The 11,686-nt window shown below is 40.3% G+C and overlaps 2 protein-coding genes across 4 annotated transcripts; one reads left to right on the forward strand and one right to left on the reverse strand.

Annotated features, from left to right (window-relative positions):
• Positions 1 to 132: 132 nt before the first annotated feature.
• On the reverse strand, positions 133 to 3,672 carry LOC113714624 (uncharacterized). Of its 3 annotated transcripts, XM_027238563.2 has the most exons (4): positions 2,677 to 3,658; positions 2,226 to 2,322; positions 1,571 to 2,132; positions 133 to 1,073 (listed from the first exon to the last, which is right to left on the reverse strand). In XM_027238563.2, exons 1-4 carry the CDS (start codon positions 2,962 to 2,964, stop codon positions 557 to 559), a joined length of 1,464 nt encoding a protein of 487 aa, XP_027094364.2. In that variant the 5' UTR covers positions 2,965 to 3,658; the 3' UTR covers positions 133 to 556. The 3 variants fall into 3 exon arrangements, with proteins under 3 accessions (XP_027094364.2, XP_027094362.2, XP_027094368.2); XM_027238561.2 differs by having other exon boundaries at positions 1,571 to 2,322; positions 2,677 to 3,654; XM_027238567.2 differs by having other exon boundaries at positions 855 to 1,059; positions 1,571 to 2,322; positions 2,677 to 3,672.
• A 399-nt stretch (positions 3,673 to 4,071) lies between these two features.
• LOC140015415 (uncharacterized TPR repeat-containing protein At2g32450-like) lies at positions 4,072 to 7,471 on the forward strand. The gene has a single exon (XM_072067989.1). The coding sequence runs from the start codon at positions 4,398 to 4,400 to the stop codon at positions 7,275 to 7,277; it is 2,880 nt and encodes a 959-aa protein (XP_071924090.1). The 5' UTR covers positions 4,072 to 4,397; the 3' UTR covers positions 7,278 to 7,471.
• The last annotated feature ends 4,215 nt before the right edge of the window (positions 7,472 to 11,686 follow it).

The following is an 11,686-nucleotide window of genomic DNA, read 5'->3' on the forward strand; positions in this document are numbered from 1 at the left end:
CCTAATATGCTTGGGACAATCTGTTTAACAACGTTCGTTGATTTAAAAAGTCTTGGACAAAATCCAATAAACGGACGAGCATGCGCTATCACGAATTCCCCGCATATGTATCCTCTTGCTGAAACAAATCAATGATGGAATCCGATGCTCACTCTTCTACTTCATAATTTACAAGTATTTTGTTGCTTGAACTTGCTCTACTTCAATTGGGTTCCTACAAAAAGTTATAAATGAAAAGGGAATAATAGTACTAGTGTCACGAAGCCAAGGGAAACCATGGAGCTGGCAATGATGCATCAGATATTCACAATTTGTTCTTTCCTTGCAAGCAAGAACTTGTGTATGGCCTTCAGCAGGTCGATTTAATTATATCTGCTCTGTTGTATCGCCCAGCCAAGGGAGATCTCTTCAGAAAATGGATATTCTGTTGGAGCTTCACCAAAAGCACATAAAGTTTATCTGCCTGATGGTAATTATACCGAATAAGATAAGATAATGAGGCGGCTAACTCTAGCAGCAAGTATTCATCTTAAAAGCAGCTTCTCCAGGTGTGTTCCTATTCACCGGAACTCGAAGCTTTAGATGGCCGGTAAATTGCTGTCTTTTCATTACTATCATCAAAATCAAATTCTTCTTCACCGTTGTCCATATCAATAATGGTCCTACCATCAAGAAAATGTTCTTTGGGATCAGAGCTCTGAACCTGACCATATACTCCTCTTGGACGTGAGGTGTCCAATTCCATTAGTTGCATTTCTGATTCAATCAGTGCTTGCATCTGAGCCCGCTCCCTATCTCTTGGGTAGGTTCTGTAGAGAAAAGAGTATATAAAGCAACATAGAGCCATTGGGATTCCAATGGCTGTATACAATGCTTTAGCCAAAGATGTAGCATTCTCTCTATCCGTTGCAATCTGCAGAGAACCTTCAGGAGCTGGTTTGAAGCCATAGATATACTGGGCCAATAATCCAACAACAGGCGGAGCAAATGATGACAATATAGACTCAAACGACCGATCCAATGCATAGATACTCGTTCGGGATTTCTCTGGAACAATCTCTGCAAAAATTGGACTGTCCAGAAAATGTTATTATCATGCTAAATCTTCTTGTCCAAGTTAATCACAACCGTATGCATTAAATAAATAGCATTCAATCCCTTTCTCACTTCCTTCTAACCCAAAAGAGGGAACTATTTGGAGACAAGCAGCATCAAAACTTGTTAGTCAATCAAGAGCTTCTTTCTGAAACTTCAGTGTCAAACATGTTGTCGAAGGCTGATGATATTTTGGTTCCACTTTAAGCGACCAAATAATTGGAATAGAATCTAGAATCCTCATAACTAGGTCAATTCATTGTGGTAAGAGAGGTAAGAAAGATAAATACGCAATGAATCCCAAAACACACATTCCATAAAGTAGGAAAAGGGTGCAGGCATGATTTTTGCAACCTAACAAATCAGGTAAAAGCAATGTAAACCATGCAGATAAGCATATAATTCATGGATTTAGTGAACACAATAAGCCAAAAGCCAAAAAAAAAATGGCAAAGCTTGGATAGCAGGTCTTTACTTGTTTGTGGCAGAAGCATTCCACGATATGCAAAACCCAGTGATGCTCAGGACTAAGGCATGTAGGAAGATTGTTGATGGGTTGTCAGGCAACCCCAACAAAAGAATGGCTGCAAGGGGAATTGCTGAAGCTGAGCTTATTTGTGATAGGATTATCCTGCCAGAATTTGGAAGACGTTTAGACAGCACATCGCCCATCATGCCTCCAAAGAGTCCTCCAAGTGAATTCGCTACCACAAATAAGCCCATGAGGAAGGCAGTTTTTGCATGAGAGAAGCCAGTGAGCTCAAGCCACATTGCTGCAAATGACAAAGCAGACCAAGGAAATGAACCGGTTACACCTTGAGCCACAATAATCTGGAAAGACTGGATACCTATAACATTTTTTGCTTCCTGAACTAAATCTTTCACTTCAGACATGAAGGGCTTTTTAGGGACTTTGCTGACAGCTCTTGCACTCCCGTCTGGAAAGTGAGGATCCCTGGCAAATAAGCGAACCAAAAGACCCACAACAACACTGATAAATCCAACGAGATGGAAAGAAATCCTCCAGCCAGGAATTCCTAATAACGTAATAGGAGCTATCAGTAAAGAAAACAATCCGCCGAGGATGGATCCAACATTGCTGGTTAATTGCAGCCACCCAAAAGCTGTACCTCGGTGGCTATCATCAGTGGAGTCGGCCACAAGGGATTGAACAGCAGGTGCTACTATAGCAAGGCCAATTCCATTCAATGCTCTAGAAACTGCCACCTGACCACAAAAGTTTAAGAGAGTGCAATTGAGACAGGAGAAACAGAAGGAAACCCTTTTTAGTCTAATGTGTCTAGCTATTCAATATAATCCACTTCCCTAACCACTAAAATTTCACACAAGAGAGCATCACAATTTTATACACGGCTAATTTCTATAAAGTTCCTTATTTGAAATTGATCGAGCATCTATCCCAAATGAAGCCAAATTTTTGCTCAAAAGCAACGGATGGCTCACTTGGCAAAGGCATTCTCCGAGATAATATACCAGGATTTAGTTCTCAAACAGTAGAAACGAAATTAAGCACAAGGAATCGGAGAAATCAAGAAAAAGAGGGTTGAATGAAAAGGGGACCTCAAAGTAGGTAGAGGAGAAGGCAACGAGGAAAGTGGCGGCAGCCCAAAGAAATGCACCGTAGGCGATGACGTGGGCCCGATTATGGCGGACGGCGAGATAAGTAGCAAGTGGGTAGCAAAGAGATTGTACCATGGATCGAAAAAGGGTCAAAGTTCCGAGCCCGGTTGGGCCCGTGTGGAGAGCTTCCCCAACCTCTTTGTAAACTCCCGGTAACAGTGATTCATCTGCTCTTTCCATTATTCCAGCTAGGTTTACTAGTATTAAGGTCAAGGTTTCTGCCTTCATTTTTCTTCAAGTTCCTTTCTCAGTGATTTTGGAGGGAAAAAGTTTGGCTGGTTTTGATGAGTACGGAATTCTGGGATGCAAACGTACGGAATTTTAGGAATTTTCGGAGGTTGTCGGGGCAACCGAGGAGGTGGCGGCGGAAGTTGCTGGCTGTGGCGGAACAGATTTGGCGGCTGGCGCAGTCAGATCAGATGACGAAGTGGGTCCTACGGGTGCCGGGTCAATAATCAATATGAGCCTGTAGGATGCCACGTGGTCGTCCTGCCTAATTGTGGGGTCAATGCTGGCAGGCGAAGAAAATGAAAAAGAAACCAGTGAATATCTCAAATCGAAAGAAACTACTGAATACCATCCCACGTCCAAAATCGTGGGTAGTTAATCTGGGTTTAGAGTCTTCGGCTACACCTTCTGTCACTAATTAGTTGGATGGTGTTAGTTTGTGGGTTCTCCTTAGATTGACCTTAGGTCCGATTTAACAATGAATTCTGAGTGTTTTTAATCTAATTATGTGTGTTACTTATTTCTGTCTATGAAAAAAAGAACCATGTAATTGGAGAGGGTGTGCTCGGGGGAGGGGATGAGACACTCCATCCCACATCGAAAGATCGTGGGGTAATTACTCTGGGTTTAAGGTTCTCAGCCGCACCTCCTGTCACCAATTGGTTGGATGATGTTGGTTTGTGGATTCCCCTTAGACCGACCTTGAGTCCGATTTGACAATGACTTTTGAGTGTTTCTAACCTATGACTTTTGAGTGTTTCTAACCTAATTAATTGTGTGTGTTACTTATTTCTGTCTATGAAAAAAAAAATATCTCAAATAAAAAACGACGCCCAAGAATCTTCTAAAGAAAGAGAAAAACTCAAGGAAATGTAGGCAAAATTACCTCCTCCTGATCCTGAATATGGAAAGTCAACTCATACAAAATCACTCTTGCTCTGGGTGGTAACTTTGACAATTTCATTTGTTCATGAAGAAGAAAAAGACATGTCGTCGTGAACTGTGAATATCATATATTTGCCATGGAAACAGGTAAATGCATAATTTAAGGCATGTAATAAAGGATTAAAGGGACTATACAATTGTTGTAGTAACATAGTGCTATAAAATTAGATCCTTCTTGTGGTAAAATTTTAGATTTAAAAAAAAATTCAAACTGATATTTTCGTTCAGGATTCATCAGTTTTTAAAGCTTAACTTGAAAAGCCAGAGTCATGCAGGAGAGTCTAGTGGGACTAATCAACACTTGCAGACATTAAAAAAAAAAAAAAAAAAGGAAGATTCTGATTGAACCCAATCATGAAAGCTTCTTGTTACTTTCTGTATTACTCTGTTAGTCTCCTCTCTTGAGTCTTTCTCCTTTTTGACTTCCGATAGGTGCTGAGGAGAAGGAGAATGGTGAAATATGAAATCCAGAGCAAAGCGGGGAGATTATGGGGAGAACAGATTTAGCTTTTCCAACAAAACTCACGACGACTGACACCAGGTTGGAGAAGGTGAAGAGAATCTTCCAGGTATTCGACCTGAACAAGGATGGCTGTCTGAACCGGGACGAAATGGCTGCCCTGGTGGTGGCTGTAAACCCCAGGGTCAAGTTCAGCAACGACCAACTTGACGCCATCAACAACGAGCTTTTCCTAACCTACGCCCCGTTCATCCATGGTGAAAAGGGCCTGACGATCGAAGGACTATTGTGCACCTACGACGATGGTGCCGGTGACATTGACCGTGACTTCGACGCCCTTGGCCTCGACCTCAACACACCCGTCCCCGACGCTCTGGGGGGTTCATCGAAGCCCACGACTATCCGTACCAGATTGGAGAAGGTGAAGAGAATCTTCCACCGATTCGACGCGAACGCAGATGGCGGTCTGAACCGGGACGAAATGGCTGCCCTGGTGGTGGCTACAAACCCCATGGTCAAGTTCAGCACCGACCAAATTGACGCCATGGCCAACGAGGTTTTCCGAACCTATCCCCAGTTCATCCGCGGTGAAAAGGGCTTGACGCTCGAGGGACTATTATGCACCTACGACGATGGCGCCGGAGACATGGACCGTGACTTCGACACTCTTGGCCTCGACCTCAACACCCCCGTCCCCGACGCTGTGGGGGGTTCATCGAAGCCCACGACTATCCGTACCAGATTGGAGATGGTTAAGAGAATCTTCCATCGATTCGACGCGAACAGGGATGGCGGTCTGAACCGGGACGAAGTGGCTGCCCTGGTGGTGGCTACAAACCCCATGGTCAAGTTCAGCGCCTACGAAATTGACGCCATGAGCAACGAGGCTTTCCGAAGCTATGCCCGGTTCATCCATGGTGAAAAGGGCTTGACGCTCGAGGGACTACTAATCTCCTACGACGATGGCGCCGGAGACATTGACCGTGACTTCGATGTTCTTGGCCTCGATCTCAACCACACGGTAGTGTTCCATGAAACTTATAAGTTTCTGGACGATCTTGATATTTTAATTGGAAAGTTGAAAAAACAGAAACAAGCCAAAGATGGGAAGATTAAGAAAATTGGCAATAATTCAGATAAAATTTCCCAGCCGCAGATGTCAGATAAGAAAGTAAATTGGGAGGAGTCAGGTCAAAATTATACTGTTTTCGTGAAGGATTTGGTTGATTTGAGGTCAAGGGCCGATAAGAATGGCTCGAGGGAAGAGGCATTTGATCGGCATATGGCGATCGGAAGAGTTATATATGATTACCGTTTGCATAACGAGGCTTTGATCAGTTTCAGGAGAGCTTTGGAGCTGCAGCCAACGAATGTGGTCGCTCATTTTCGAGCTGGGAATTGTTTGTATGAGCTTGGTAGGCATGGGGAGGCAAAAGAGGAGTTTTTGCTGGCATTAGAGGCCTCAGAGGTAAATTTTAGAGATTGGGAGTACTTAATTCCTCAGATACATGTGAATCTGGGACTTGTGCTTGAAAATGAAGGAATGGTTTTTAATGCTTGTGATCATTATAGAGAGGCAGTTATTTTGTGTCCAACTCACTTTAGAGCTTTGAAACGATTGGGTAGTGCACTTGTTGCTGTAGGCGAGTATGGGGCAGGCGTTGTAGCTTTAGAGGAGGCTGTATTTTTGAACAGAGCTTATGTCGATGCATTCTATGATTTGGCTTCAGCTTTAGTCGCTATGGGTGATGAAGAGAGGGCAATTATGGAGTTTTATAAGGTTCTTGAATTGAAACCTGGACATGTGGATGCTTTGTACAATTTGGGTGAGCTTTTCATGGATACGGGTAGATATCCAAGAGCTTTTGAGATGTATACTCGGGTATTAGCAGAGTTGCCGAATCATTGGAAAGCCCAACTTAGTATGGCTGTATATTTGTTTGGAAAAAATGAAATTGAAGAAGCTAAGCAAGCTTTGAAAGAAGGTTTGAAAATGGTGAATGGAGTTGAATTGCATGATCGCTTAGCATACTTGAAGCAGCTCAAGAAGAAGAGGTTGAAGGGGAAAGAAGGTGGCTTTGGGGAGGGAGCCTATATAATTGTGGAACCATCGAAGTTCAGGATGGCAGACGACAGTACTACTCTTGGGTTGGAACTAGCTAATGCTCTTCATATCCGGGCTTTTCAAAGGACTACTGGACTGAGTCGATGTGATGTTGATCTTATAAAGAAGCAAATTAATGAATACTCTCTTCCAGATTCTGATTCTGGGAGCATTTTCGCAGAAAGATCCATCCGCAAGGCCTCCCTAGAGGGGATTCTCCGTGAATTACTTAGTTTTTTGAAGCCCGAGACCTTCGTAGGTTCCGTTAAAGCAATAAACAAGAAAATTCTCTCTGTTTTTGATGAAGTTTATACAGGTAACATCGATAGAGACTTGTTTTTCGCTGTTATTGCCCCTCTTTGCAGCGGTCCCCTGGAGAGGAGAAAAAGGGTAGCATATCATGCGCTTCTATGCCGGCCTGGCCATGAAGGTAGCAGCAAAATAAAGAGAAGTGATGCTCAAAAGTACATAAAACTGTTGAGGGCCATCTACATCCCTTCTTTTGGTGTTAATGATATTCTGGAAATAGACGACACCGATGAATCAATGGTTTCTTTGACAGAGTTCCTGGCAATTTTTGATGATCCAGATAGGGGTTTTGGTATCATGTCCACTCTGTTGAAGCTTGAAACTGGGAAGAGGAATGGTAGCTATGTTTGTGCAACCTGCCGATCTGCAATCATTGGTTCTCGCTTTAAAGAGATGGAATCCCACTTCAGTCTCTGTGGCCATTGCTACAGCGAAGGAAAAGTGCCTTCCACCAGTGAACAAGAAGAGTACGTATTCAGAGAGTATGCCAACTGAAGCTGAAGCAGTGAAGGATGATGCATATGGGAGGGAAAAAAAAATTCACATTCTTTGTGTAAACTCTCATTATTTCATTTCTGCAGTAGAGACGGTAAAAATTTATGATTCAATCAAAACTGTAACAGTTTATACGGAAGTGTAATTGATAAAAGTGTTGCAGTAACATTCTTGACTCAGATTTTTTGTAGTAATATCTTTGTCTCCATGTCTTTGTGGTTTTTTTGTTTCCGTCCCTAAATCTGTACGGAACAAAAATTGCATCAAGATTAAAAGGAACAAAAAGAATTGACGAAACTTAAAGCATAGTGAGCCGGAAAGCTTTTGTTGCAAGTGGTTTGGTTAGAATATCAATGAAATAAAATTGAATCCGACATGATGTTTTATTTTTCTTGGAATTCAGGTGTTCTTGATTTTGTAGTATTAAATTTGTAGGCAGATTTAATGTTCACTAAGCCTGGGATTGCAGGCGAAATAGATTGACTTAGCTGACATGCTCTGGCTTTCAATGGACCTGCAAATACCCTGATGGTGATGGCGTGTATTCTGGCTCCTAATTGGAGCACCATTTGTCTAATCTACAATGGTTGCCAAACAAAGTGGTTCAAGTAAGAAGCTAACATCCAAAATTCAGGCGGCCCAAGTTGTGTTTTGGAGTGAATGTCAGCTTAAATCTGTTTCAGCTTACAGTGCGAAGCGGCAACTGGTTCGAATATACATGTACGGTGGAATTTAGTTTGCCTTTCATCAGTCCTACGCCATGAATCGAGTTTTGATTTAAATGAGTCAAGTTCGGTTCAATTTTGATTAGGTTCGAATTTGGGCTTGAGTTTTATGGATTTTTATTCTAAAACTTGAGTTTGAGTTCGAACTCCAATTTGATCCTTGTCGAATTCAAAATAAAATAAAAATAATTTTTATATTTTTCAGAATGGATAAAATTGACATTTTTTTAATTAAATAATAAAAATATATGAGACATGTGTATAATTTTACTATTAAAAATATATAAATTCTAACTGGTTCAACAAGCTAACGATCTCTGTATTCAACTCATCTCGACTCAAGTTAATTCGAACTTGATATTGACCGAGTTCGAGTTGAATTTTGATCAATTCAACTTATCTCATTTATAGCCTTAGTTCGAACTGACTTGATTCATTTGCAATCTTAATCCATCTTCAAAATTGAACTCAATTAGTCAAAAAATATTAACTTGTTATGGTGGCATTGTTGGTTAGACTTTCAAATTCTTTTTTCTCCTTTGCTCTTTTCCTTTGGAGTCGCCCTACGGAAAAACAAAAAGAGAGAGAAAATAGCTCGCCATTATCATTCACCATTAATTGAGGAGTTAAAAGAGTATTACACTGGGCCACAGGCTCAGATGAAGCAAAATATTTTCGATGCGGCCACGTCACATACCCCATTACAATCGGGCAAGATTCATGAAGATCGCCATAAGATATTAGATATGGGCCTATGCCAGTCTACCATCTTAACATTCGTATGGTGCTTAGGTCATTTGACTTTTCAAGCACTTGTACACTATACCAACTATCAATTCTGTGGTAGCTACAAAACGACTTTTCTCCCTGCAATAAATTGCAGGAGGACAATGGAATCACGTTCTTTTTTTTCAACAATCGAAATCACTGAAAAAAAATAATAAAGTTAGATTAACACTCAGAGATAATCGAAATTCTGGTGCACGTTCTTAGCAAGTTCAAAATACGTAAATCCCACAATCATGATTCTAAAAAATCTTAGACTTTTCTAAACAATTGACGGAAGCGAACTTCTAATCTCCAAATATCTAAACAACAATCCTGATCCATCCCATGCCCACAATTTATCGAAATTTCCAACCTCAAATCACATTTAGTTTAAGCCCTGCATTCGACTTTTCTAGATTTGGATCCTGACTGACACCCTTGGACTGGAATCAAATCTCGAGCACCGGCGATGAAATTAGGGTTGTTGAGAGCGTACTCGCAGTGCATTCTTGAAGGCTTTGAAAAGTATTGCTACTAAACACATACGCTTTCGGTAAAGTCCTTTCTCAACAATGATACTACTTTGCTTCAATGTTTCTATGACAAATTGTGGCTCATAATGAGGTTTTGAAATTTGTCGTGGAATGAAAGCTTTTGCCGCCCTAAACTTTTCTTTGCCCAAAATCACGAGATATGTCCTTCCTTAACATATTGTTGCTTCCCTAACCACTCATTCCAAAATGGCCAACCAATTCCGCTCATCCTCGTTCAAGGATTTTATGATGGTCTTTGTCCTCAAATGAAAGGGATAGGATACCTCCCCAACGCCCCCGGCACAACCACACTTGGATGGATATAGATATACATACAGCGAATTTGGGCCTTTTGTAAAACCCATTAAAATCCAGTCCAACTCTCAGAGTCAAAATCACGCTATTTCTAATGGTGAAAAATCACGCTAAGAGTATGTTGTACGGCCCGTTGGTCACCGGATAGCACCGCCCGCAGCTCCTTAGTGGAGCCCACGTCTAAAATAGACGTGGACAGGACTGGAGAGATGCTAATCTCCCTCGGGCAGCGAGGGAACCCCTATCCTACGCCGCCACGTGGAGTAGCCTCCTTGATTCACGGCTTTTGCCTCCAATCCTTTATCGGTCCGATCTTTCGGCTTTAGGAACCTAGCACATTATTATGGACCATTGACGTTTTCATTTGCGTCACCCATCTTAAAGTGGCGATCTATGCTATTTGATGTAATTTTATTCGAAACTAATGTCAACTATATGTTTTTATTCCCAAAAACGAATTGGGCATATTTATTTCTTTTGTACATTTTTTAGGCAAAAGAATATTTGTTAGGACTTGAAAGATACGGTTCGTGAATCATTACACTGGGATTATCTAGGGATGTGAACCAGTCTAATCAAATCGAGTATCTTATCGCTTAAGTTTATTTTATTATTCCGAGAGTTTGAAACTGTATTTAAATTTGGCTTGCTTATTTATCAAATCAAGAACTTAAAAGAGCTTTTATCAAATCAAACTCGAGTCGAGTTTGAGTAGGTTGGAAAAAATTCATTTTTCGTCCTTAACTTTGAGTTAGGCATACATTTCGTCCACAAACTTTTAAACGCACCACATTTAGTATATGAATTAATTATTTTGAGTCACGTTTAATCCAAAAACGGTAAAATATTCAATTTGGATGGAGAAGGCTGACGTGGCCGTTAATTTTAATTGAGAAATTGTTTTTACTTAATGGCTACGTGACAAACACGTGATTTTTTCAATTTAAATTAAGCAATTTACCGTTTTGGACTAAATGTGGTAAAAAATAATTAATTCATGTACTAAATATAGTGCATCTAAAAGTTTGGGGATGAAATATGTCCCTAATCCAAAATTTAGGAACGAAAAGTGGATTTTTCCCTGAGTAGGTTAGATTTTTTATATGTAAGTTTCACTTTTATACTCCTCGAGTTAAGTTCTAGTTGAATTTAAAAGTTTATCGAATACAAAATATTATTTGAAACTAGTTTGATTAGTTGACAAATAAACCTTAAATGAACTCTCATCATAAGCATTGAATAACTTGTTTCGTATCTCGTGTTTGGATAGTAGATTATTTGGAATAATTTTGTAAAAAAATATGTATATTGTAACACTCTTTTAATGTGATATATATAAGATAAAAATATAATTAAAAATGTGTTGATAAAATAAATAACAAATTCTAGTAAATAATCTCTATCCAAACAACGTGCCACATGTAGGATGGAATCATACTCTTTTTTTTTTTTTTTTTTTTTTTCCATTTAACATTTGACTCTGGCTATGGTTCGAACTCGAAGCTTACGGGAAATAAATATAATACCATTGAGCTACAAAACTCATGGTTCTAGACCCATAGTTATTAAATGTTCGCTTGTTGACTTTGGAAATTGGAAAAGGATGTTTACTAGTACTTGACAAGCCCATGGTATTCACAAAATTTTATTAGAGCTCAGCAATAGGATTCATTTATTTGCACAATTACAACACTGTAAAAAGTGTAAATTTTTAACGTCGGGGGATTTGGCTGCAATTGTCATCAACCCCCCTTGGAATCTTGCAGATAATTAATTCTCTTTTTGTTTATGATATACTTCTAGCAACTTCCTTACAAGGCTTGATCGAAGCACTCTCTTTAATTTTAATTGGAATTTTGCTATTAGTTTCGTCGTAGCTGCACGAAGGTGCGTAAAAGGTCTAAGATAAGAGGTCCATTTGATGCAAAAGTAAATACAGAGTTGGTCATTTGAGCTTATAGCTGTTAACGAGCCGAGTCGAGTTCGAGCATGTGATAATCGAGCTCGACTTGAACCCCTAATCGAGCCAGCTCGAGCTCACTCGATTAGTAATTCGAGCTTCACAAAC

The sequence above is a fragment of the Coffea arabica genome, chromosome 10e (assembly GCF_036785885.1).
Source record: "Coffea arabica cultivar ET-39 chromosome 10e, Coffea Arabica ET-39 HiFi, whole genome shotgun sequence".
Classification (NCBI taxonomy): domain Eukaryota; kingdom Viridiplantae; phylum Streptophyta; class Magnoliopsida; order Gentianales; family Rubiaceae; genus Coffea; species Coffea arabica.

Coding starts and splice junctions, on each gene's coding strand:
- LOC113714624 (XM_027238561.2), bottom strand. CDS start 2,964: ATGAAGGCAGAAACCTTGACCTTAATACTAGTAAACCTAGCTGGAATA. Junction 2,323..2,676: donor TCTCCTCTACCTACTTTGAG/GTCCCCTTTTCA, acceptor TTTTGTGGTCAG/GTGGCAGTTTCTAGAGCATT. Junction 1,074..1,570: donor AATGCTTCTGCCACAAACAA/GTAAAGACCTGC, acceptor TTTTCTGGACAG/TCCAATTTTTGCAGAGATTG.
- LOC140015415 (XM_072067989.1), top strand. CDS start 4,398: ATGGGGAGAACAGATTTAGCTTTTCCAACAAAACTCACGACGACTGAC.